This window comes from Scardinius erythrophthalmus (assembly GCF_964197995.2).
Source record: "Scardinius erythrophthalmus genome assembly, chromosome: 24".
Lineage (NCBI taxonomy): Eukaryota > Metazoa > Chordata > Actinopteri > Cypriniformes > Leuciscidae > Scardinius > Scardinius erythrophthalmus.
Genome location: NC_138244.1, coordinates 18,095,261 through 18,122,490, shown reverse-complemented (window position 1 = coordinate 18,122,490; position 27,230 = coordinate 18,095,261). Strand labels below are relative to the sequence as shown.

General features: G+C 41.3%; 3 protein-coding genes across 4 annotated transcripts in view; 1 reads left to right on the top strand and 2 right to left on the bottom strand.

Moving 5' to 3' along the window:
* The window catches only part of bnip2 (BCL2 interacting protein 2), a 33,032-nt gene extending 21,973 nt beyond the window's left edge, over positions 1–11,059 (top strand). The window contains exons 5-11 of one of the 2 annotated variants that reach the window (XM_081356205.1): positions 599–781; positions 3,165–3,267; positions 4,218–4,349; positions 4,895–4,981; positions 5,090–5,188; positions 5,460–5,495; positions 9,863–11,059. In XM_081356205.1, the coding sequence (XP_081212331.1) occupies positions 599–781; positions 3,165–3,267; positions 4,218–4,349; positions 4,895–4,981; positions 5,090–5,188; positions 5,460–5,495; positions 9,863–9,920 (698 nt within the window). In that variant the 3' untranslated portion in view covers positions 9,921–11,059. The remainder of the gene's footprint in view (positions 1–598; positions 782–3,164; positions 3,268–4,217; positions 4,350–4,894; positions 4,982–5,089; positions 5,189–5,459; positions 5,496–9,862) is intronic. The other variant, XM_081356206.1, reaches the window with a different exon arrangement.
* A 249-nt stretch (positions 11,060–11,308) lies between these two features.
* Positions 11,309–14,536, bottom strand: LOC308684703 (beta-1,3-galactosyl-O-glycosyl-glycoprotein beta-1,6-N-acetylglucosaminyltransferase 3-like). Its single transcript, XM_081355957.1, has one exon. It carries the CDS (start codon positions 12,652–12,654, stop codon positions 11,350–11,352), a length of 1,305 nt encoding a protein of 434 aa, XP_081212083.1. The 5' UTR covers positions 12,655–14,536; the 3' UTR covers positions 11,309–11,349.
* Positions 14,537–25,079: 10,543 nt separating this feature from the next.
* LOC308684601 (beta-1,3-galactosyl-O-glycosyl-glycoprotein beta-1,6-N-acetylglucosaminyltransferase 3-like) lies at positions 25,080–26,012 on the bottom strand (the record flags this gene model as incomplete). The annotated part of the gene is made up of 1 exon (XM_081355866.1): positions 25,080–26,012. The coding sequence occupies one exon, from the start codon at positions 26,010–26,012 to the stop codon at positions 25,080–25,082; it is 933 nt and encodes a 310-aa protein (XP_081211992.1).
* Between the last annotated feature and the right edge of the window lie 1,218 nt (positions 26,013–27,230).

Sequence of the window (27,230 nt, the reverse complement as noted above, 5' to 3'; positions counted from 1 at the left end):
TACGCAGCCGCTCCGCAGTTGTTGGAAATCCGGGGTGAGATTTTTGGCCAACGTTCGGACTACAGTCTTGCTGCGATTTAAGAATATCAGAGACATGAACATGCATAAAAGAGTTTATTTTTATCATAGTTATGTTTATTGTGTAATACTCATTCATTTGCCTTTGTTTTCTGGCACACAGAAGTGTTTTCAACCTTGTTTTGTGCTCCTAGGAAGTTTAAATGGAAGCTTGTTACTTATTTCCCCTTTTTTGAGAGATACAATTGTGAGATAGAAACTCTCATAATTGTTGCTTTATTTCAGACGTAATCGCAATTCAGACTTCTTTTCTTAGAATTGTGAGATTTTAACTCACAATCGCGAGTTATGAAGTCTGAATTGCGAGGTATAAAAAAAAAGTCAAAATTGAGATAAAAATAGGGTAAATTTTACTTTTTTATTTATTACTTTATTTTTATTTCTTCTTTAATTTGAACTGTAAGTCGGCATCATTCCCAATCACATATATGCGTACATACAGTCACAGAACTGAACCCTGAAAGAAAATGGCGCACATACAAGTATTAAATAGATAACACCCCATTATTTCCCTTGTCAGATGATCTCCCAAAACCCAAAAACACAGACCTGCTGCGTAAAGGAGTGGAGTCGGTGCAGGAGTACACCAACACAGAGGAACGGGAGGAGGGACGTCGCTGGAGAGTTTTCCGCTTTGGAGAGCAGGAGCACAAAGTGGACATGAAGGCTATTGAGCCCTACAAGAGGGTTATCAGCCATGGAGGTCAGTGACCACACATTTCCATGCACTCTTAACCCGAATTAGTTGACTTTACTCGCAAATTGCGAGAAAACCCGTTACCTTATACCACTTTAGTTTTTACACAAGCAGAAACTAAACATGTTGAGTTGTATTAACATGGAACCCTAACCTTTTACACAAGCTGAAACTAAACATGTTGAGTTGTATTAACATATATCCCTAACCTTTTACACAAGCTGAAACTAATCATGTTATGTTGTATTTACATGGTTTAGGATAATAGGTTTACTATTGGGTACCCAGCATGCATTGCAAGTGTCACTATTGTTGAGATTCATATACAATTCTGTTGGATTTTAAGCTGGAAAATTACAGCAAAAGTCAAGTGCTACTGACTTTAGTAACTTATAATCTCTATTGATAACGGCATTATTCGGCAGTTACAATCGATTGTTCAGTTTACTGATGGCTTTTTGCTATAACTATTGTGCCTTTTAAAGTCACAGTTAAAGCAGCCAGAGAACATATAATGTTTAAATGTCAAAGGCAAGAGCCCAACTAAAGCCAACACCTTTCACCATCATGGTGACTACAAATGAAACAATAAATAATCAACATCTAAACCTCTGTTGATTCTCAACAAGATCTTTTGTAGACGTCTGACAGAAATAAAGTCAGTCTGTTTAGTAATAAGTTAAAGGGGTCATATAATGCCATTTTTGTACAAGCTAATATGATTCTTTAGGGTCTAAATTAAAAGTTTGTAATATACTTTAATTAAAAATTCTCATTAGTATTGTAAGAAAACACTAATTTTACCTGGTCAAAAACAGCTCTGTTTTCAGCACGCCGTTTCAGTGCATGTGTCTTTAAATGATAATGAGCTTTGCTCACCCCGCCCCTCTGTTCTGTGGGTACACCGTATTAGACATTCTCTGACCGTATCTAACACAATAACCACGTGTTATTCGTTATAAACGTGGGATTATGAATTATATTGAGAACGTCGTACATAGAAAACATGCCGTAATGTACCCTGAGTGTAAACCTTAGACGCATTCATCGTGAAGCCTGCAGCAAGGTTTGCAAATTTCGCAAAGATTAATATAAATACTAATATAAAGGTTAATAAAACATTACACTCACATTTTCTGGAGGTTCAGCAGGAACACGTTGGTACCGATCCGTTTTTTCTCGTTTGTGAAGCTGTCTGGTGTGAAATGATTCGCGCAAACATGAAAGCACAGACGATCGTGGGGAATCCCCGTGAGGGAATCCCCGCGTCAATCCTTTGGGCATATTGCTTCAAAAACAAAACTCAGCCACTGCTTCTTCAACGGCTCGGATTTAGGAACATCCAAATGACTGCTGTGTTCCTTATTACATCTAAGAACAGAACACCACAATCGCTTAGACGCCATTCTACTCCAGCATATCAACAATGGCGGACTACTATGACGACGGCTGTCACAGCTCACTCAGGGCGGGTCTTGTGTTGAAACACGGCTGTCAATCACAATAGCGGGAGGGGCGTACGATCTTATGACGTCACAATATCGAACGGCTTGATTTCAGAGATGGTCAAACATATAAGGAGATTAAAACAAAACCACTGGATGGATTTTTATCATGATAGGATGGTTGTGTACAGGCACTGCCAACAGACATTTCAGTGCAATCAACTTGTAAAAGTGCATGTACCATTATATGACCCCTTTAAGCTGGTAATGTTCGACTCTTCGGTTCAAAATTTAAATGGCGCACTCTGCGCTCTGTCACCTGTTTAAATAGGCCACGCCCCTCCCTTACAAAAGCTTAACATAGCGAGTTATCTTAGCTTAACATGATTAGTGCAATGAATCTTTCAGCTAAATAGTACAAACAACTAATGTTGTTTAGTAATGATAGCAGGTTTTTACTAAACATAAAAGAATAAGTAATGATTACTCGTAAGTTTAATTAGAAACAAAATCTGGGTTTACAGTGTGCCAGTGTGTCCTGTGCATTATTCATACAAGCATGTTTTCTTTTTGCACCCTTCAGGAAGTGAATACCATGTTTTTCAAAACTGTCATTATGAGATACAGAATACATTCAGAGCATTCTCATGGCAATTCTGCATTCACACTTTTCCTGATTACCTTTAAGCCAGAAGAGCCTGCTACTGTCTGTCACTCCTCTTTTTCCACTTCCTCCTTTTTGCAAACCACCAGCTGTTGCTTTCATTCTAAATGCCTCTTTTGCATGCTGTTATTTAATGAACAATTACACTGACTCTACATTGTGCTGTTGATTTAGATAGATTGGATTAGTCAAGTTGTTTAATAGCTGTAAAAGTGCGAACTACAGTAGTGTTCAAACGTTTGCCAGTGGCCACTTTCAAACATGTTCCCCTTTTTCACAGGTTACTATGGCGATGGATTGAATGCCATCATCGTGTTTGCTGTTTGCTTTATGCCTGAGAGCAATCAACCAAACTACAGATACATCATGGACAATCTTTTCAAGTAAGTTCTAGGTGTTGTTTCTAGTGGTTCCACATGACTTATTCTTGTCAAGAACCCTTCAAAATAGTAAGAGAAAACTGACATTTAAAGCATCCAATTACAGTCAGTTAGTTCTTCAGTAGTCCCTGAAACATAATGATAAAATTAAGGCAAAAATGTGTTGCCATTAATTTCAATTTGTGAATGTATTTCAAGGACTGTGAAACTTGGGCGAATTGAGCCACTATTTTTTCCTCGGAAATGCAACCTAGTCACTTTGTAAACAAATTGATTCCCCTTTGGACTGATAAGAACCTGTATAGTACAGTGTTAATCTCATCTGAATTTAAAAAAAATATTTTTTTATCAATTTTATCAACTACAATCAATGTTATTTCCAGAGAAACTGTATTTTCCAAAGAAAATATCGCAATTCTTGGGTTACGGTCACAGCATATATACTTTTTGCAATTAAATACAGCCTTTTCCTTTTGCAGTATTGTCTTTTTTCCCCAACAATATGCATCATGATTTTGTCTCCATAGTCCATTTTTGTTTTGGAGACCAATGATTTAAGCCTTTCTTTTGAAATACTTAACATGTCTAGACGTATTTGAAGGTGCAGTCACATTTACCATTGTTTGGCGAAGTTTCATGAGAGAAATTGAGAAGTTGGTGTGAGGGTGAAATGTTTACCCACGCAAATTTAGAAAATTTTCAAGTGGGTTATGTGGATTTGGCTTCTTGACCAACAGAAAAAGTGACTTTCAAACAAATTACATTGTCTTAAATACAATAGACAATGTACCTTTTTTGTCCTTAAAAATGTGCTGAATTTTCACTAATGTGACCGCACCTTTAGTCTCGTGAATAACTGTGTCTTAGACACACTGAAAGTGTTGTAGACAAGTCCTCACCAGATGCCTCAAACCTCAGGTAGTTTTGCAACTAAAGTTTTGTGTATCATTCAGGTATGTCATAGGAACTCTAGAACTGCTTGTAGCTGAGAACTATATGATTGTATACCTGAACGGAGCCACCTCGCGCCGAAAGATGCCCAGTGTGGGCTGGCTCAGGAAGTGCTATCAGCAAATAGATCGAAGGTGAGAGGCTCTTTGACAGTATTTACTAACAGACTTTAATTTCTTAAATTGCCAATCTCTAGGTATGGTGAAGGCTATGTGATGATGTGGGGCTATTTTAATTCCAAAGGCCAAGGGAACTTTATCAGGATGCATAGTATCCTAAAAAAATTATTAAAAAAAATACTTAAAAATAAAAATCTGCCTGCCTCTATGGTAATTTAACATAAGGGTGTCCAAACTTATGCACCCTGTATTTTAAGGAAGAACATTTATTAATTTACGATACATTATTCATTCACAAAGAGAATTGGTGTCCTTAAAGGTTGGATTTTTCCTAATTTTTTAAATTAAGGCATTAAGTTCAATTTCCAAAAGATGATTTTTTATTCCTCTTTTTAGTCAACTTTAGCATGGGTGTCTAAACTTATGCATAGCACTGTATACTGTGTATGTGTATATGTATATATGTGTGAACATTTTTCTCAAACTTTTAATATATGCAATCTCTGAACCCTGAAAACAAAATAAAAATCTATGTTTCGCACAACATTGTTCTGTTAAAGGTTAAGGAAGAATTTGAAGTCTTTGATAATTGTGCACCCGTCCTGGTTTATTCGCACCCTCTTGGCCCTCACAAAACCTTTTATAAGGTCAGTCCTTTTCTAGTTATCTTCAGATATGTTTGGATATGAATTGATTTTCTGCAATGACCTGATATCTTAACGCTGCCTTATTCAATGCAAAATGTCCAATTACAGCTCAAAATTTAGCCAGAAAATCAAGTATGTGTTCAGCCTGACAGACCTGGCTGAGCTTGTTCCGATGGAGTATGTTTCCATACCAGACTGTATTAAAGAGTAAGTATCCCTCTAGTATGCTCCTTCTGCTTGTTAAAGCACTACTTCCTGTTTTTTATAGGAAAAATCAGTTTCTACTGTACATGCATTTCACTGGACAATGCTAAATACCTAAATTACCTTCCATACTGTTTTCTTCTTTCAGCAGTATTCCAGCTTTGTAATTATTTTATTAAAAGTCTGATCTGCTGCTAAGTAATAGCTGCTGTTGGCTGTGGTATCTTCAGAAACTCTCTATGCCCTAACCCCTTCTCCCTGCCTTTCTTCTAAGGTTTGACGAAGAAAAAAATAGGAAAAAACGTAAAAGGTATCTGTATTTTCATTCCAGAGATCTCTGCCAGATCTCTGTAGACTTCATCTGAATTGCACGAAACTAACAATTAAGCGTTTGGCTTTATTAAGTGTCCACCTATACTTGGTTATTGGCCCAAAAGTTGCTTTTTGAGTTTCTTTTCATCCTTGATTGTCAACAAGATGCTAAATTTCTTCTGTGTGCCATCTAACTATAATTATTTTGATTTTAATGCAGCTGTTTTGCACTTTTTAATTTTACATTGAGCACAATTTGTCACATTTCCTGAGCAAAAAGTTTTGACTTGCATGATAAAATCCAGTGAGGCAAGCAATATTTCCTGTCATTTTTGTCCTATCGCTGTTATAGTTTCAGATTCCTTGCTGTGTTCATAAAAAAAAAAAAAAACATTTGAGGCTGTTCATTTCTTTATAAGGTTATTGATTTATTAGAATATATATTTTTTTTCTAACTAAAAACAACTACTTTTTTTATGCATATACTATACACTCACCGGCCACTTTATTGGGTACACCTGTTCAGCTGCTTGTCAACACTGATATCTAATCAGCCAATCACATGGCAGCAACTCAAAGCATTATGGCATATAGAGCTGGTAAGTCCCGCCCCTTCCGCTAACCCCGCTGGACCTCTAGGTTGAAAAATCGTCAATGCAAGTGAATGGGAGAAAATAATTATTTTCTGGTCCCGTTTGAATTGTGCCATGAATGTGAACATATGTTGTCTATGAATTTTTTATATAATCTTTCGTGTAAACAATGCTACAATTTAGCGGGTTGAAGTTTGATACGGTTAGACTTTGTGTGAGAGCACTTTGCGGACTACAACTCTTCGCTGCTTTCGACGCTTTTGAGACGTCACCACCACTCGCACACGGGCACTAGCTCACGGATCCTGCTAAACATGGCTGTGTCTTTGGTGCACTTCACCGCCTTCTTTCAGGGAGAGAGCAAAATCGTTGTGGTTGGCGAAAACCACGGGTAAGTCAACTTTGTGGGGTGACGTCACATAGGCGACATGTAGTCTTTCTCGTTATGTCTTTTCCACAACTGCTAGCCGAAGAATCATACAATATACTGTCAAACTCGCAACATGAAAGATTATATAAAAAAATCACAGACAACATATGTTCACATTCATGGCACAATTCAAACGGGACCAGAAAATAATTATTTTCTCCCATTCACTTGCATTGACAATTTTTCAACCTAGAGGTCCAGTGGGGTTAGCGGAAGGGGCGGGACTTACCAGCTCTATATGGTTAAGACGATCTGCAGACGTTCAAACTGAGGCTATGTTTACACGGAAACGATCTGAAGAGAAAACGCAAAAGTGGCGTTGCGTTAACACTTTTTATTCTGCGTTTAGACGAGTGTTATGGGGGGGGGGGATCTGCATGCATATGGTTACGCAAAAGTGTGTGAAATTCAATGTAGTATGCACTCCAGGTGGCTAGGTGGCAATGTGAAGTACGCGACGAGAGCCACCGTGAGCAGATCGGTGCCTTCACTGTCTAGCACAGTGGTTCTCAATCCTGGTCCTGGGGACCCACAACTCTGCACATTTTATATGTCTCCTTTATCTGACACACCCAGTTCAGTTCAGAGCTCTTTCCTAACGAGATGATGATCTGAATCAGGTGTGTTAAATGAGGGAGATATACAAACTGTGCAGAGCTGTGGGTCCCCAGGACCAGGATTGAGAACCACTGGTCTAGCAGACTTTTGCGTTTTTACCCTTAGACCAATAATATCTGTCTGCAGAGCCGCAGAGCCACAGTTTTACCCCAGCAGTTTCAACCATAGACTGTAAAAAAATGGTTTCACTCCGCGCATGCGCAGTGTTACAACAACAGTTTTGCGCAGTTTCAGGTTGTAATTCAAGCCCTATAAATAGTCATTTATATGCAAAATTGTCACTATGCCCGTGTTGTTTTCTCCGAGGCAAGAGTAATGCTGCTGTTTCTTCAAAATACAACGATAAAACAGTCAACAGTAGCCTATAAGAAACCTCTGAGCAGCAATAATCACAATTAAGTGTCCAATAGCGACACCATTTGACAGCTTCAAAAGAGCTTCGTGCAGAGTCCGTTTACCGTTACATTAACCCATACAATTTGTATTATGCATTTCCTGAACATGTACTTGCTAATCAAGCACTTTATATGAACAAACTACTAATCTATAAAACACAATCGTTCTTCCGACCTTTTACTATTGTGTCAAATGATGATGATATGCGCGAGGGAGAGAGAGCAATAGCGCTCGTGTTGTTTGAAGGCGGTGAGAGTGCGCGCGCGCGGCCGGGTCTCTCTCTCTCTCTGCTTGTTCTTTTATGCGCCCTGTCCACTGATGTAAATAATTCGTTGTTAGGACGACTTATTTGTTCCCCCGTTTTAATAAATCGTGGACACGTTGAACTAATTCCCTCCCTCATTTTGATTTAACGAATTACAACGTGGCCACAATATAGTAAAACGAGGAATTATTAAAAATTATTAATTCGTGGCCACGAAACAATATTCACCTGAATATGCACCAATTCACTAGCCTGGCTAACGTCAGAACCACGTGTTCATTTTCTCGTATTTGAGGCGTGGTTTACGAATGCCCAGAGCCGTTTATGAATGTCTATTAAATGCGCCTGTATGTAGCTCATAGCCAATCGCTTCAATTATACCAGATGACGTATGTAGAGTGACAGAAATTCGACGAGGAAGAAGATGATGGGTAAAAGATTTATTTGTACATGATGGCGTTTAGCGAATATTACCGTTTGTGCAAGATACACATGAGGGTAGAAGGTAACGTCGAGTCTGATGCCATGTTGGATCCATAGATATAAACAAACGGTGTCGTCATCGTCTTGCTGCTCCCTCCCCGTTCTGTGATTGGTTCCCTTTTTCAGGGGAAAATTTGGTCCATGGTGTCCAGACTGCCTAGCGGCGTGGATAAAATTGCTCTGCGAGCAATGCAGTATGGGGAAACCCAGGCTACCAATTCACAAAAATATAGGTCTTTTTTAATATCTGGTGTAGTGAAACTGCGCATGCGTGGGGTGAAACTGCTGGGGTGTAACTGTGGCTCTGAGGCTCTGCAGTCAGACCCTTCTCCTTTAGACGGGAACGCGACGGTGGAGCATTTTTAAGATTTCCCACTCTAAAGGGTGGTTTCAACGTCGTCACGTCTAAACGAAAGACACATCTGATCAAATATTTGTACGTTTACACCCGTGAGCGTTCTCGTGTAAACAGGGCCTGAGCATCAGAATGAGGAAGAAAGATGATATGCGTAACTTTAAACGTGGTTGAACTGGTTGGCACCAGACGGGCTGGTTTGAGTATTTCAGAAACTGGTGATCTACTGGAATTTTCTCACACAACCATCTCTAGGGTTTACAGAGATTGGTCTGAAAAGAGAAAGTATCCAGTGAGTGGCAGTTCACCTTGTTGAATCTATGTTATGAAGAATTAAGGCAGATCTGAATGCAAATGGGGTTCAACCCAGAACTAGCAAGGTGTACCAAATAAAGTGGCCATATATAAATAAAAATAATAATAATAATAAGAGTGGAGTGGGGTGGGGGGACAGAAGTGTTGTTTAGATGGAACATCTGAGTCAAACACCAAATCTGAGTCATCCAATTACTGTTATTAAATCCATTCAGGTCTTTAGCCAAATGCACTAACTTGCTTGTGTTTGCAATGAACGTCTCACAGATTTAGATTCTGACGTTCTGTCCTCTCAGTTCTGCCACTGTTAGTATGGTATGTATGACCATGCCAATAAATCAATAAATCATATTTTATGGTGAAGGATTTGAACAGTTAAATCACGGGTGGTTTACATTTTTTTTTTTCTCAAATGCATGCCTGGCTTATGGACATTCTCACTGCTCACTGCATGTCCCACTATACACGTCTCAGGAAGCAATGTGTAAAACGCAAAGTAGGGACAATACAGAGAGTTAAGAGTCAGAGTACACTTACAGACATTGTTTTCCATATCATATCGTGCTAAAAACAGTGTTAAGCACTTTTTAGCAGCCTTATGGCAACACCTTGAAAACCACCCACACCAGTTTAACATGTGTACAAGCTTCATAAATGTCATACTTTGAATTGATTTACATGAATTGTTTTAAGTGCTTGTTTTGCTTGTATAACAATGTTTTTAACCTCAATCGAAAAGTTGTCTTTGTGATCAAACTAAACCTTTAAGTGTAAAGTCATGAGACCATCTTTTTGTTCTCTCTGTATTGAATTATGTGGAAGAAAAAATCAAAAGCTGTTCTTTTCTATAGTTTGATATTCTTATCCCTTATACTGTTATCATTTTTCTTTTTCTTCTTTTTCTTTGTAGGATTGACAAGGACATGCATGGAAAAGTGGAGATAGCAACTGCTGCAGTGCCAGAGTGAGTTAGAAGAAGAGTTGAAGAAGCTGGAAGAATAAGAGAATGTATTGGGTTTCTTTTAACTGGAGAACGCAAGATCTTGATGTCAGAAAAGTGCCTTTTAAAGGAATATTTCAACCCAAAATGAAAATTGTCCTTATTTACTCAGCCTCATGGCATTTTAAACCCACATGACGTTTTCCCCCCTGTGGTACACAAATGTAGACATTTAGCAGAATGTCCAAGCTGCTCTTTTCGATAGCCGTGGTCCCCATTCACTTTCATTGAACGGAATAGATCAACTTGTACATTCTGCTAAATATCTCCCTTTGTCTTCCACGCAAGAGTCATATTTAGATATTGCAGAGGTTTGGAACAACATTAGGGTGAGTAAATTGTCAGATTTTTTTTTTTTCTTGTGATCTATCCCTTTAAAGCTTTGATTGCCTGTTACTTTGTTACCTTTTTTTCTCCCTGTTGCATTTGTGTGCCAAACACCTGTAAGATGATATCTGGTTAAACATTTTAGTAACCTTTTATGTATCATTTCAATAAGTAGATACTGTCAACATGTTCTAGTTCCTATATCTTGCCCTTAGTTAAGGCACTCTGTTTTTGAACTAGTCGATGCATGTTCTTCATTACATTTAAATGTCTATATTTATATCAAAAGGCGATAAAGGAGAAAGATTAATATATTTTTATGACTGAAATGGTTTTTTTAGGGCCACAATCTGGCATTGTTTGTCATCTGCTCACTAAACATCTCATAGTTATACCACATATTGTTTACTGCTTTGTCTTGTTTGATTTGAGAACATGGAGAAATGTGGAAAGGAGACAATAAGGAAACAATCAAAAATGAATTGAACCAGTAACATTTTTCCAATTCACCTTTATTAATGGTTTGGGAGGGTGGGGTACTTGTATGTTATGTTTTTGCAAGTAAACTTCCACACAAAAATCACATTGTCATCATGAATATTATATAGCACTGCAGTGTTTAGTCACTATTGTGTCAGCATTTCCCTTACAGAGAACAGGACATGATGGAGTGTTTTTTGTTGTTTTTTAATTGTACTGCTATTATGAGCTCCTTTAGAACAAAAAAGAAAACTGTATTTGCTTGTCCTTAATATTGCACAGTACTGACTTTAAAATGTCAAAGACACATTTTGTGCACAAATTTTGATAAATATATACACACACATGCGCTTTTATGGATAGAATGACACAAATTTAGACAATTTTATATAATGTAAAAAATATATATATTACATTTGTGGTAGTAGTATAGATCATTTGTATCCTGTCAATAACTTAAAAAGAGTTTAAAAACGAAATAATTCATGAAATTTTCTTACATCATTTCTATCCAATTAAATTAATAGAAAATCATATTGACAATATTTTGAAAAATGGATGGACAGTTATTGAACACATCACTACTGGCATCATAAAATAATGTCAGATTTTTGAACTGTTAGTAATGATCGACCATTAATAGCTTTGTACCTTAAAAAAGCCTCCATACATTTAATCGCCACATCATCTACTTCTGGATCAAACTTGTTTGCCAAAAGATGGTGTTGCCTCACAATCCATTTCAAGTCCCCAGCTCCATAAACACACACCGCCCGTCTGTGCGTCCCAGTGCATGGTGGGTAGGGAGCCCCACTCCTTAGATCTCCTTCATGGTAGCTCCACTTCACTAGACGAGCAATTGCGTTCATGTCCGATTGCTCGTACTTTATGTTTGGAGGGTTTGATCCTGGTACTGAAGGCATCCGCTGTAACGTAGCCCACATGTGCTCATCTGGACTGTATGTGTCTTTCTCCCATTCCATGAAATCTTGAATCTCTTTGCTTTTAATGATGTGATCCACAAACTCTCTTGAAACCACAAAGTAAGCATTTCCTGAGAACATAGGGCTCTGTATTGGCGGGGGTGACTTTCTAACATCGGTCCGAATCACATTGTTCGTAACATTGTGATGATACTGCCAGCGCCAATTTTTAGACTGTACCGTCTCAGACTCCAAACTGTTCTTTCCGTTCAGTTGTTTTAGGATCTGAACCATTTCAGCATTGGTTTTAATGGGGAAATCAGTGCCACAGGTGTTGAGCAGATACCTCCACTGGACGGGTGACTTGAGCAGATCCTGCATGCAGTTGATGTCCGCTTGAACTCGAGACCAGGAGGCATAGATCACATTCTCCAGTTTGCTGGCCACAAACACATTGGTCAAACAGGACGCAATGGCCCTAACTGCTTCTTTAAAGATCTCAGGAGACCTCTGGTCCACATGAACACAGTACACATTGTCAGGAGTGTAAATGGCTCTTAAAAGCCTTTCAAACATCTCAATCTTCTCATGGATCACCATGGAGTAAGCAATGGGGAAATCTCTCTCCTCTTTACTGAGAGAAAGCGTCAGAAACCCTCTGTCTCGGATGTAGGATGGACAATCCTTGGTTGCGTTGAGATAAAATGACTCCTGTAGCAGGGATTTTCTTTTTTTCGAGGTCATGAGATTCCTGAAAATGTCCTTGTCCACTCCATCCATGTCTCCTTGGATAATAGCAGAACAAGCCTGTAGTTCTCCAACATCCTGCTTTAGTAAGTGATTCAAGACCGGCTTTTCTTTATTTGAACAATTTGTCCTTTGTTCTGGACGGTTCATCAAGAGGACGGTCAAGATTGTACTCACAGAAAGAATGGAGATCATTTTCAAAATCCTCTGATTGTTAAATGCCATGTTAATTTCTTTAAGATTATAACCTGCCAGGAGAGGAGACCTGAGTCAGTGAGGTATAAAACAGTCTCTCTTGTTAATATACCAGAAAGGTGTGGTAGGAAGCCAGCAAAGCATATACAAAGGGGAAGGACTAACGTTTACAAGAAAAGGTATAGAAATTGTTACACAGCAGAGGTGTGGCTAGAAGTTGTGATTGTCTGATCTTACAGTCAATAAGAGCATTGTCAAAAAGTAAACTTTGCACACCAAGATAGTTAAGACAAATTAAATAAATAAAAATGTTTTGATGCATTAAGGAATATTGAAAGTAAAGTTCCTCTTTGAGGAAGCTGATTAATCTTATATTTTGGTTACCAGATCTGTAGCTTTTCTGACAAGTATGTGTTATCTATGTTTATATAGCCTATTCCCACTTTTTTTTAGCTTATCTAGTAATCTGTTTGCAGTTATAAGCATTTACATTACATTTACATTTATTCATTTAGCTTACGCTTTTTATCCAAAGCGACTTACAATTGCTATATATGTCAGAGGTCGCATGCCTCTGGAGCAACTAGCGGTTAAGTGTCTTGCTCAGGGACACATTGGTGTCTCACAGTGGATTCGAACCCGGGTCTCTCACACCAAAAGCATGTGTCTTATCCATTGCGCCAGAGGAATTACAGAGGAATTATAACCTCGATGCCTAACTTGAGCTAATTAATTTAGTGTTGTTCTCTATACTACTTTTGCTGTACAAAGATGCCCACTTTTGTCAGACTAAAACTAATGAATATTTTGGGTAGGTTAAAAGAAAGAAACAGAAAGAGATGAACGGATTATGTACTTGTTAAACTTGTTGTCAGTGCTGCGGTCACATACCAGGTTAGGGGCTGAAGGAATGTTGCTGAACATGCAAAACGACCTTATGAGACGTTTGTGAGACATTCTGTAGTGAAGTCTGAAACCACAGTGGAAATGATAAAGCGCACTCATTCAATCCCATAATGTACTGCAATATAGGAAGTGTCTAACTCACACACTCAATGACTAGAGCATATGCATAATGGACTGTTTGGGTCACATCAAATTAAATGATGTATCTGAATTGTTTATGTGAGAGCTCTGGAGCCCAACTTTTTTTCTTGAGCTGTGACATCAAAGGCAACAGAGAACAGACATTCCATTGTCCTTTTGCTTATGTGTTTCATTGTTGTCCTTTTAATATACTGCCTTTTTGAAACCATATTTACTTAAAGATGATATAGTTTCTGCGACACTAATATCACCTTCCCCAACTCAAACATCACAATCACAGCCGCTGTGAACGGCTGCCCACTGCTCCGGGGGTGTGTGTCCACGGTTTGTAGTTCACTACTCACTGCTCCTAATGTGTGTGCACACTACTCACTGCTCCTAATGTGTGTGCACTATCTTGGATGGGTTAAATGCAGAGGACAAATTCCAAGTGTGTGTTGCCTTACTTTGACTTCACTTCACTTAATTGAAGCGTCCATTTTAGCGTGTACCTTCGACCCATTCACTTTGACATGTTCATGAGCCATTTAATCTTTGAAGGTCTAAGGGGCCTTTTATACAACACCATTTTCAACAAAAACTGAAAAAAGTTTTTGAAAACGATACCGTTTTTGTCGCCATGTAAACAACAAAGACGCATATTACGTGTTCAGTCTAGGTGAGTAATGTTTGTTTCTTTACAAAGCGACATCGCCTACTATAGTAGTTGGCAGCATAATACATCGTTTTGACAATGTTGTCTGTACGTGAAAAAAGCAAAGGAAAAGGTTTTTAGTACATTGCCATGTAAATGTACCCTAAATGCAGGGAATTTTGCCTATAGCAAGTTATCTGTAAAAGATATCATCATGAAATAAATTCATGAATTGTCTTTCTTTTGCTTACTTTTGTCTGGCTTTGTGTAGATTCTAAGAAGAATGCAATACAATACAGTGCATAACATAATAGATGGTTATTACATTACTACTGAGATTGCGTGGCCTGTGTTTGTTTTAGAACCTGTCTTATGGGCCCTATTTTGGTAGGTTACTTAATACAGCTGAAATAAAATTATGTATACCAGATCATTAAATTATGTTTTATTAACAAGGTTCGGGAGGAGAACGTTCAGATAATTAACACAAGTGGAGAGCACTCAGCAATCAATGGTAAGAGGTATGTATATATATACTCAGCAGTCTCACCTCATTCCATTGACAGTTTTTGCAGCATCCCTCCACCACCCCTTCTCCACACTTCTAGTCCTAAACACTTACATACGGGGAGAGTACTCTGGGTTCGGGCCGAACTCCGAGCTCGGAGCCCTCCCTCCGGACAGCACGCCATATACGCATTAAACTTACCCATTCAAATTAAATGTAAGTGTGAACTCGTGAAATCATGGTAATTCCTCTCTGACAAGTTGATCCAGGAACATGCTAAACTTATTTAAATCGGGTTGTGCAGAACAGTGACATCATCTCTAAGATGCTTAGAACAACCTACCTGACAAACGACTGTGAAAAATATACCTAGGAAAAAGGGTGATCACTCCAAATATTCACGTGATGTAGTCCATGGAAATAAATTGGTGGGGCTCTTCCAACGTTTTTGAGGGAAAGGAAAAGCTAATTATCACTATGTCAATTGAAGAGTGAATTTTGCAGTATTCAGTGATGTTCACAAGTCTTTCATCTGAAGTCTGAGAAGATCAGATCAAAGAAGGCGGGGCTTTACTTTTCATAGAAATTTCATCAGTTTGAACTGAAAATATGCTTGACATGATTGTGACCCTTTTGTTCTGTTTGACACCTGCAGTGTATTGTGATGGTCATATTTGCATAGGTTTGCTATCAGGTTGGTTAGCTTCTTCAGCTGAGAAAGTCTTGTAATCTGTATATAAGGCACAATGTAAATGTACTAAAATATATTCCACAATGTGGCCACTAAAATGTTAAAAAAAAGCTGTCTAAAACTTTGTGCTACTAGTCATGAGGTTTTGTAACAACACAAGGATGAATACATTATGGCATATTTTAAATGTTTGGGGTGAACTGTCATTTTGTATGTGTCTTGTTAGATAAAGGTTTAATTGTTTTGATTTTGTAAAATAAGAACATAAAATATGAACATTAACGCACACTGAGATACTGTGCACGCTTAAACTTAATTTAAATTCAAAGATAAAGGATCACTGTAAAATCCAATAGATCTGACTCACATATATTTAGTCAACTTTACCCAGTAATAAATACATGCTTCTTACTAGGATTTGTTGAGTTACAGTCAATTGCAGGTTAAAAATAATAAGTTCTACTCAATCAAAGTGACGCTTACTTGAAACAAGCAAGTAGCAGCAAAGGATGTAATGATGTTACTAAACCAGTGAGAGGCAGCAGCCCATTAAAGCAGCCCATTAACCCTAGTGGAACTCTTATTGCATCAAAGATGGACTAGACCTTCTCAATGCAAAGACATGAGATTGTGGATGCAGATGGAGCAGTGGCCAGCTCTTTTTACAGAAAGACAAGCAAGTACTTATTCATATCCCTTTTTCCACCATTTGAAACCACATTCTGTTTAGGTTTGGCTTTAGAATTGGCCTGCAGGCCTAACCATGCATTGACAAATGTCCACACTGTCCCATACATTTTATTTTATTTTATTTTTTTGCCTGTGTTGTAGTCACCACAGATCTACAGATTGCAGAGTAACTTTCATGGCTCTGTGGATCGCTACAGACCACGCTTTGTCACAGTCTTCAAGAAGCATTGGAGAGAAATTGGATGAGCTTATCCAGCAAATTAATACAGGGGTGAGTTTATTGCAGCCTTAATTTTTTATTATACTGCCAAAAGCTAGTTATTTTAGTCCATAAAGTTTTAATTTTTCTTATACAAACGGATCGCTTCACTTCACTTCAGAAAGCCTTTATTAACGCCCGGAGACGCGTGGAGCACTTTTATGATGGATAGATGTATTTTTATCATGGATGGATGCATTTTGATGTACTTCAACAAATATACGGCCATTCACTGCCATTATAAAGCTTGGAAGAGCCAGGACATTTTTTTTATATAACTCCGATTGTATTCGTCTGAAAGAAAAATGTCAGATACACCTAGAATGAGTTGAGCGTGAGTAAATCATGGGCTAATTTTCCTTTTTGGGTGAACTATCCCTTTAAGAGTCTGGATTGAAAAAAAAGATAAATGATATATACTTAATGGGACATGGATTAAAGGCCGTGTATGCAGGGCAGATAACTGACAATTAATCATGCCTTTTCACTTTTCCCTGTTGTAATATTTTTATTGTTTGGTTTCATTCAGGTATGTGATGTTAATGAATCCTGGCCACAAGTATCTGTTGGGGTGCTAACTGTCATTGATGAAGAACAAAACCTCTCTCTTAATAATAATAAATAATAATAATAATGTGTTTATTTTATATAACGCCTTTCAGGAAACTCAAGGTCGCTTTACAATAAAGTACAATATACATGACATAGAAACAAGACATGAAACAATACAAATAAACCGAGATGGATAACATAATAGAAAGTGGTACATAAACATAGACCATGGAGTGCTTTGAATGTGATAAGGAGTATCTTGTATTGAATACGAAAGCTTACCGGTAGCCAATGGAGTCTGTGTAAAATCGGAGTAATGTGAGAAGATTTCTTTGTGTAAGTGAGGACCCTAGCTGCGGAGTTCTGGATATATTGGATCTTATTTGTAGATGAATTGGATAAGCCATAGAAGAGAGAATTGCAGTAGTCAAGCCGTGAAGTGATGAAAGCGTGAACCAGAGTTTCAGCATCATTGATATTCAGAAATGGACGTAAGCGAGCGATATTGCGTATAGATGAAAGAAGGCGGAACAGTGAGCAAGGAGATGTGTGGAAGGAAGGAAAGAGAGGAATCAAAGATTATACCAAGGTTTTTGACAGTGGTGGAAGGTTGAACCAAAACTCCAGCAAAGTTAACATTGTCCACACAGAAACGGGATGTAATTTGAGGTGAACCAATAAGAAGTAGATCTGTTTTATCTGTGTTGAGTTTGAGAAAATTACTATAATAAACTCTACCTTTGCCCAGTCTCTACTGCCATCATTGTTGAGAGAGGTATTGTAATAGATTATCTGCAGAACCTGCCTCAGGCAATTTGCATCTATTTTGGTCTGTCTTATGCTTTAAATTTGGATAACCCAAAAGACATGAAAACGTCTCGGTTACGTATGTAACCCTCGTTCCCTGAGTAGGGAACGGAGACGTTACATCGGATGACGACGAATGGGGTTTCGCTTAGAAAGCCTATCATCTTCGAGTATATAAAACGAGCCAATGGCAATGAAATGCCATGGGTCTGCGGAATTTGCATAGCGTATCTCCGCCCCACGCAGGGGGTATATAAAGAAGTGCGCGAGCAACATGCAGATATGTCTTCGCTGAGGAGCCGAGACTGAACTCAGGCGTTCCAGCGGAAGTGGCCTACTCAGGGAACGACGGTTACATACGTAACCGAGACGTTCCCTTTCGTTGTCACTCCGAGTTACGTCGGATGACGACGAATGGGATTCCTAGTGTAATCACACCACCTCTCGACTGTCTTCCAGTGCCCTGCGTAAGTCTGAGCTCCCTGTCGTGAGACTGGCACGGACGAAGGACTCCTACTTAACACAGGAATACACCTACACACCTGATCTCGAAAAGGTGTGGTGGGAACCTTGGGCACATATCCAGGCCGGGGTCTCAGGATCACGTGAGAGTTAGCCGGCCCGAACTCCAGGCACGCTTCGTCAACTGAAAATGCCTGCAGGTCCCCTACCCTCTTGATGGAGGCCAATGCAACCAGGAGCGCTGTCTTCATTGACAGGAACTTAAGCTCCACTGATTGCAGAGGCTCAAAGGGAGCACTCTGCAGGGCAGTTAAAACCACTGAGAGGTCCCAAGAGGGTACGAGGGGAGGACGAGGAGGATTCAGTCTCCTCGCTCCCCTCAGGAACCTGACGACCAGGTCGTGCTTCCCCAAGGACTTACCATCAACTGCGTCGTGATGTGTGGCAATGGCGGCAACATACACTTTCAGGGTGGAGGGAGACAGCCTTCGCCCCAACCCTTCTTGCAGGAAGGAAAGCATGACACTGATGGGGCATTTCGTGGGTTCAAGATTTTTAGAAGAACACCAGTTGATGAAGAGGTTCCACTTCAACGCATAGACATGTCTCGTGGACGATGCTCTAGCGGAAGTGATGGTAGCCACCACCGCTGGTGGTAGGGTACTCAAACCTACCTCGTCCCGTCCAGGAGCCACACGTGGAGGTTTCACAGATCGGGACGAGGGTGCCATAAGGTGCCCCGTCCCTGAGAAAGCAGGTCCTTCCTCAGGGGAATAGGCCAGGGAGGTGCTGTCGCAAAGAGTACTAGTTCTGGGAACCAGGTGTGGTTGTGCCAATACGGGGCAACCAAAATTACCTGCTCCTCGTCCTCCCTGATTTTGACGGTTGATGTATGCTACTGTGGCGGTATTGTCTGATCGGACTAGTACGTGTTGACCCCTGAGCAACGACCCGAAAGCGGTGCAGGGCAAGGCGTACAGCCAGCACCTCGAGGCAATTGTCATGCCAAAGGCGCTGGGGTCCTGTCCAGGAGCCCGCGGCAGCATGTCCATTGCACATGGCACCCCCAACCCGTGGCGGAGGCATCTGTTGATACAACAACATGCCTGGAAGCTCGTTCTAAGGGAACTCCGGCTCATAGAAAATTGAGGTTCAACCACGGGGCGAAGGTCTGACGGCAGGTCGGAATCACTGGGACCTGGAGCCTGCCGTGTTGCCATGCCCACCTCGGGACTCAATCCCGAAGCCAAAGCTGAAGCGGTCTCATATGAAGCAAACTGAGCGGCGTTACTGCGGCTGCGGATGCCATATGCCCCAGGAGCCTCTGAAAGAGTTTCAGTGGGACCGCACTCTTGCCCTCGAACTGACGAAGACAAGTCAGCAGTGATTGCGCGCGCTCGCTCGTAAGCTGCGCGCACATGGCAACCGAGTCGATTTCCATACCGAGAAAAGAGATCCTCTGCACGGGGCAGAGTTTGCTCTTCTCCCAGTTGACCCGAAGGCCCAGACAAGCTAGGTGCCGGAGCACAAGGTCCCTGTGTTCGCAAACCTGGTCTCGAGAGTGAGCTAGAATCAGGATGCGAACCCCGTGTTCTCGTAGGGGAACAAAGGCTGCCTCGACGACCTTCGTGAAGACGCGAGGAGACAGGGCTAGCCCGAAAGGGAGAACAGCGTACTGGTATGTCTGCCCCTGGAAAGCAAACCAAAGAAACGGTCTGTGTCGAGGAAGAATGGAGACATGGAAGTAGGCGTCCTTCAGGTCGATCGCTGCAAACCAATCCTGTGGCCGTACGCATTCGAAAAGGTTGGCCGTAAGCATCTTGAACGGCAGCCTGTGAAGGGATAGGTTCAAGACGCGCAGGTCCAGGATAGGTCGTAACCCACCGGATTTCTTCGGTACAATGAAGTAAGGGCTGTAGAAGCCGGACCTCATTTTGGCTGGAGGGACAGTCTCGATCGCACCCTTCGCCAGTAGGGTGGCGACCTCCGCTCTCATGACAGGGGCATTGCCACCGACCAATGTAAAGCAGACTCCCCTGAAGCGGGGAGGAGACCGCGCGAACTGAATCGCGTAGCCGAGCCTGATGTTCCTCGCGACCCAGCGGGACAGCCCGGGAAGCTCTAACCAGGCTCCCAGAAACTGAACCAGCAGGGTCATACGGACCACAGACGTACCGTCAGTGGTGCAGCGAGGCGTAATGACCGGCCCAGACGTGGGTGCCATAGCGGCCCGGTGCAGGGCACGGTCATTAGCCGCGTCCTGCCAGAGGAGGCCAGGGGAGGACCAGCGTCCCACGGGGGCGTGTTCTGGAAGGGGTCTGGTGACAGAAGGGGGATGAGAGTGGCGGGGCTCGTGAGCGGCGCGCACTGTCATCCGAGAACTCTGTGTGCTCAGAGATGGGAGAGTGAGTTCTTTAACCATTTTAGGGTGCTGCCCGTCGTGGGACGGGCAGCGCGAATGGGATAACCAAGGATTCTCCCCCGGCCCTCCACCGGGGGAAGGAGCGGCCCTGCTACCGGCTCCTGAAAAGAACTCAAAACCATCTCTGAGCAGCCCGTCTCAGGAGCGCCGCTTGGCCTGGCGTTTAGCGGGGCACGGGGCGGGAGAGGGCTGTGGCGCCTTCCTGCGGCTTCCTCCACGACGTGGGCCAGAGGCAGATGACTGCTGAGGCCGGTCGGGAGGGGCGGGAGCCACAGGAGGGTGCCCTCAGCGGCGAGCAGGTTGAGGCACCTGTGCCGACGACTGCGCTGCCGAAGCAGCGGGCCGCCGGGGCAGGACATGTTTTAAAGCCTCAGTCTGCTTCTGGGCAGTCGAGGACTGCTGGGCAAAGTCCTCGACTGTGCCGCCGAAGAGGCCAGCCTGGGATATGGGGGTGTCGAGGAACCGGGTCCGCTCGGCCTCCCGCATATCAGCCAGGTTGAGCCACAGGTGTCGTTCCTGGACCACACATGTGGACATCACCTGACCCAGCGAGCGTGCGGTCACCTTCATCGCCCGGAGAGTGAGGTCGGTGGCGGCACGCAATTCATCGAAGAGTGCTGGGTCAGTCCTCCCCTCGTGCATGTCACGCAACAACTGGGCCTGGTAGACTTGCAGTGTCGCCATGGCATGCAGTAAGGAGGCTGCCTGCCCCGCAGCTCTGTAGGCCTATTGGGGTTGGGCGGCGATGAGGGTCAGCGGCCGCTCCCAAAAACCTATCATCCAGCTGTGAGCGCCCTGGCCCAGGTGGCGGGGACCACTCAAGACCAATGGCCGCGGCTGCCTGGGAAAGCATGGCCGTCAGCTCGGGATCAGACTCGGGCAATGCTGGGACACCCGAGGGTGGCAGCACAGCCGAATCGTCACTTCCCAAGGACTCCTGCCCAACTTGTGATGCAGTGATCGACATACGGTCCTCCTCTGGAGCGCCAAATGAGACATGCGGCAAGTCAGTGGACTGTACTGCAGGCTCATTTGGAACACTCGCGGGTTGCACAGTGCTAGAGGGCGGTGTGGAGCATGGAATAGTCGGCGCTTTGTTCCACACCGTAACCCTCAGGTCACCCTGGCCGCCAGCCGAAGTACTAGCTCTCGCAGAGCCAGTAGATCGGGGAGCGGGTGAGGGGACTCTACCACAAAGGTCATTGAGTCTAGACCTCAACCGTGCGATGGGCATGTTCCCGCAATGGGAACATGACTCATCCACAAACGCTGCCTTAGCGTGCTCGACACCCAGACACACAAGACAGCGATTGTGCCCATCAGAGTCAGACACATATAGACCGCTACCAGAAATACACGGACGAGGCATCTTTAAAAAGACGTGCCGCGTGCAATGCTCTTTTGTGAAAGGAGATTTCTTCACAAATGCTGAAGCGACCAGGGTGATGAACACACAAACTCTGGCAAATCCCTGCACAGATAAGCAGAGAATGTGCACTCGCTGGAACTCGCTGTCACACCAACACTTGGAGAGAGGCTCGTCTCGAAGAGAATGAAGAGATGAACTCAGAATTGGCTGTGGAGTGAAGAATCAACTTAGCTCCGAAGCGAAAACATATCTGCATGTTGCTCGCGCACTTCCTTATATACCCCCTGCGTGGGGCGGAGATACGCTATGCAAATTCCGCAGACCCATGGCATTTCATTGCCATTGGCTCGTTTTATATACTCGAAGATGATAGGCTTTCTAAGCGAAACCCCATTCGTCGTCATCCGACGTAACTCGGAGTGACAACGAAAGGGAACCACTTTTAACTTAATTCAGAAATTGATGCTTGGTTTGGAACAGAACAAACTCCCACCAAAACTGCAATCTCCTGTTGAGTAATCAAATGTGCAAGATTGATGATGTTTGGCATTAGATTAAATTAGTTTATGCAGACTGATCTCATGAAATGGCGTATGTATGACACGCCAATTCGATTTCCATTTTTGGCGTGCTATTAACACGCATAATCGCTTTTTAGCGTGTTTATCAACGCCGTTGACTTAACGTTACATTACTGTATAAATATGACCTACCCCAACTCCGTCCCTAAACCTACCCGTCACTGGGGTTAATAGCATGTATAGATTATAAATGTAAGATCCCTTAACTGTACTCCCACACCTAAACATACCCATTTTATGGACAATATTAAAATGATAAAACGTAATGGACAGGTATGTAGGAAAATGGCATTTTTATGAACAATATGGCATTAAAACATAGTTTGAGCCACGAATCCTACCCCTAAACCTAACCATAACCATTTTTAAAAACTAACTAGGCAATAATTATAAAGAAAAACAACAGACAGACGAGTATAATCACAATAATTTAATATAACCTTACAACACAACATCGATTCACAAAATACACCAATTTTATTAGCTTGATGTAATCCAAACCTTCAGAATCCATTATTTGCAAGAAAAAGATCCAAACTCAGCCCTTTTATCCAGTAATCGTCATCTTGACCGTAAACGTCAAACCCCGCGCTTGTTATGAATTCAAATTCAAAAATTGCGCCCTCAAGAAGTGTTATGACAGGTTACTATGGTTACGGCAGTAATATCAAACGCTCATTGGCTCTCGCCTCGCCTGCTTCGTCACAGATTGCGTCATGCACATTTGAAATGAAATGAAGCGCGCACTGCCGCGCAGCCCTCAGAGCAGCGAACCGAACCGAAGACGGATTAACATTTTCATGGATTTGAATTAATAACTTAAATTCTGCTTTGTTACCTCATATACAAAACCACTGCCAGAGAGGACTGCGACACATCGTCACGTGAACAACTTTTGGTACCGATTTGGACATTTTCTCATTAAATAAATTATTGTGATTATACTTGTCTGTCAGTTGTTTTTCTTTATAATTGTAGCCTACGTAGTTTTAAGAAATGGTTATGATTAGATTTTGTTTATTGGCGTAGACATACACGCGGAAGATGACGGTTCGTTTCGGCGTAAACATACACGCGGATAGCTCAAAATGCGTATAAATAACACGCCACTTTTGACTTGAAAGTGGCGTGTATGTTTACGCAAAGTCATGATGCCATGTTGAGTTTATGGCAGTGCAATTAGATTAGTTGATAGATAAATAAAAGGGAAACTAAGGCACTTGTTTAAAATTGTCAGCCCATTGGTTCTTGAGTTGACGTAGTGTAAAAACTACAGCGCTTCTTCATTCTACGTCAGCTTATTATTGGCCAGCATCACATGCATCACACGCATGACTAGCGTCGGTCAATAATTAGCCTACGTTCTGACGTACAACCCAGAAGCGCTGTACTGTTTACACTACGTCAACAGCATAGGAGAATGACGTGAAAGAGAAGGATTTGTATTAACTAACATTAACAAAGATTAATTAATACAATAGCAAATGTATTGCTTATTGTTAGTCTGACTAATGTTAACTAATAAACCTTATTATAAAGTGTTACCGGTGTTTTTTTTGTTTTGTTTTTGTTTTTTGCTTGTTTTTTTTTTTAAACCTAAAGTGACTATTTACGTAAATGTTATACCCCAATGCAAACTTGTGTGGACCAAGCCTGTGTCCATTGTTAAGAAAACAAACACAATAAATTTACCTTTGAACTGTATCATTGCCTCAAATGTATTTGTCCAGTTGTAAATGTTATCTTTGTAAAATTGTGAAACTATTCTCAATGGTTTATAATAGATTGAAAGAACTTAAATTATTGGAGTAACGCTTACTTGCTCTTTTTAAGGCAATCGGTTTGCATGGTTTTAACAGATGAACTGGATTGCTTTTGAAGTAAAATAAACTCAGTAATTCCAAGCTGTGCAGAAAACATCAGAGTTAACACAACTAGCATAAATGAGTAGTAAGGAATACTCTCAAAGTGCATTTTACTTGAAATGATTTAGTTGTTAAAAATAGTAATTCTGAGTAGTCTATACTAGATAAGTACATCTAAAGTAAATGATCAAGTATACTATACAAATTAGTTTTAAGTTACTGGAACTCTCTTGTAAGTTTACACTACTAGACAGGCACTTGTTATTACTACATACTATTCCCATTTCACTTTACTCGTTTTTTTCAAGGCAATCGATTTGCATGCTTTTTTTTAAGAAAGGTTTACTAATTGTTCATCATTTAGAAGATAATGCTTTCTAAAAACTCATTCACATTACCAGTCCAGACATACTGTACGGATTGTTTCTTCTCAATACACGTTTAAACAGAAAAAAAAAGACAATTCTGTAATTAATTCTGTAACTACTAATTAAATAATAATAAAAAAATCATACTGACAATATTTAGAGAAAATGCTAGACAGTTATTGAACACATCACTACTGGCATCATAAAATAATGTCAGATTTTTGAACTGTTAGTAATGATCGACCATTAATAGCTTTGTACCTTAAAAAAGCCTCCATACATTTGATCGCAACATCATCTACTTCTGGATCAAACTTGTTTGCCAAAAGATGGTGTTGCCTCACAATCCATTTCAAGTCCCCAGCTCCATAAACACACACCGCCCGTCTGTGCGTCCCAGTGCATGGTGGGTAGGGAGCCCCACTCCTTAGATCTCCTTCATGGTAGCTCCACTTCACTAGACGAGCAATTGCGTTCATGTCCGATTGCTCGTACTTTATGTTTGGAGGGTTTGATCCTGGTACTGAAGGCATCCGCTGTAACGTAGCCCACATGTGCTCATCTGGACTGTATGTGTCTTTCTCCCATTCCATGAAATCTTGAATCTCTTTGCTTTTAATGATGTGATCCACAAACTCTCTTGAAACCACAAAGTAAGCATTTCCTGAGAACATAGGGCTCTGTATTGGCGGGGGTGACTTTCTAACATCGGTCCGAATCACATTGTTCGTAACATTGTGATGATACTGCCAGCGCCAATTTTTAGACTGTACCGTCTCAGACTCCAAACTGTTCTTTCCGTTCAGTTGTTTTAGGATCTGAACCATTTCAGCATTGGTTTTAATGGGGAAATCAGTGCCACAGGTGTTGAGCAGATACCTCCACTGGACGGGTGACTTGAGCAGATCCTGCATGCAGTTGATGTCCGCTTGAACTCGAGACCAGGAGGCGTAGATCACATTCTCCAGTTTGCTGGCCACAAACACATTGGTCAGACAGGACGCAATGGCCCTAACTGCTTCTTTAAAGATCTCAGGAGACCTCTGGTCCACATGAACACCGTACACATTGTCAGGAGTGTAAATGGCTCTTAAGAGCCTTTCAAACATCTCAATCTTCTCATGGATCACCATGGAGTAAGCAATGGGGAAATCTTTCTCCTCTTTACTGAGAGAAAGCGTCAGAAACCCTCTGTCTCGGATGTAGGATGGACAATCCTTGGTTGCGTTGAGATAAAATGACTCCTGTAGCAGGGATGTTTTTATTTTCAAGGTCATTAATTTCCAAAAAATGTCCTTGTCCACTCTGTCCATGTCTCCTTGGATAATAGCAGAACAAGCCTGCAGTTCTCCAACATCCTGCTTTAGTAAGTGATTCAGGTCCCGTTTCCCATTAGAAGGACAATTATTCCGTATGCAATTCAGCAGATAGAGGGACAGTGTTGTACTCAGTGAAAAAATGAAAATTCTTTTTAGAATCCTATGTTTGTTAAATGCCATTTCAGTTCTTTATCATTTTTAAACCAGACCTTCCAGAATCTACTGCCACTGTGCAACTAAGGATGCGGCAATAACTTAGGCAGGTGGAAATGGTAGGCAAGGTAGGGACCGCTCATCCATGGAGAAATCTATGGTTACCAGCCACGGATTCATTTCTATGGGGACAATTAAGTGACATTTCCTTGGAGCTTAACTATATTTATAGGCAAAAACATGCTTATAAAATGTTGTCTGTATACAGTTTTTAGGTTTTATTTTTATAACCTTAACCTTCTCAGAACGTTCCTTGTAGGTTATTTATTTAATAACCCAAAGAGAACCTTCCCAGAAAGTTCCCTGCAGGTTATTTTTAGGTTTTGCCCTGCATTTGTGTGTTATTTTATTGCCTATCATTGTTTGCTCAATTAAAATTTGAGAGAACACATAAACATGAAACATCAAATCTGACAAAGTGCGTTTGTATGGTTAGCCTACAAAGTAGCCTAAAATCTGCATAATTCTTATTATTTAAATAGGCTATACAAATTTAGGCTGATGTGTTTTCGTTTTTTTTTAAACACCCTCTGGCACCCTGTAATTATGGCAGCGCTCAAATTTGCTAATTGATTAATTAAGGTTAGCCTAATGCTAGTTTCCATGGCAGAGTTCAAAGATAAATATTTTCATTAATATACTGGAGCTGCGTTACTACGTTTGAAATTATTATTATTAAACAGCAAGCAAGCCATGTGGACCATATTGTAGGGAACAGTGAATGAGGGTAAAGGGGGCAATTTCGAACACGGCAGGTGTTATTGCTCTGAATGAAATACTGCCTAAAGCCGAGTTCAGACTGCACGATTTTCAAAGTAG

Bases quoted from the DNA above. Each gene is read 5' to 3' on its own strand.
- LOC308684703 (XM_081355957.1), bottom strand. From the start codon at position 12,654: ATGGCATTTAACAATCAGAGGATTTTGAAAATGATCTCCATTCTTTCT.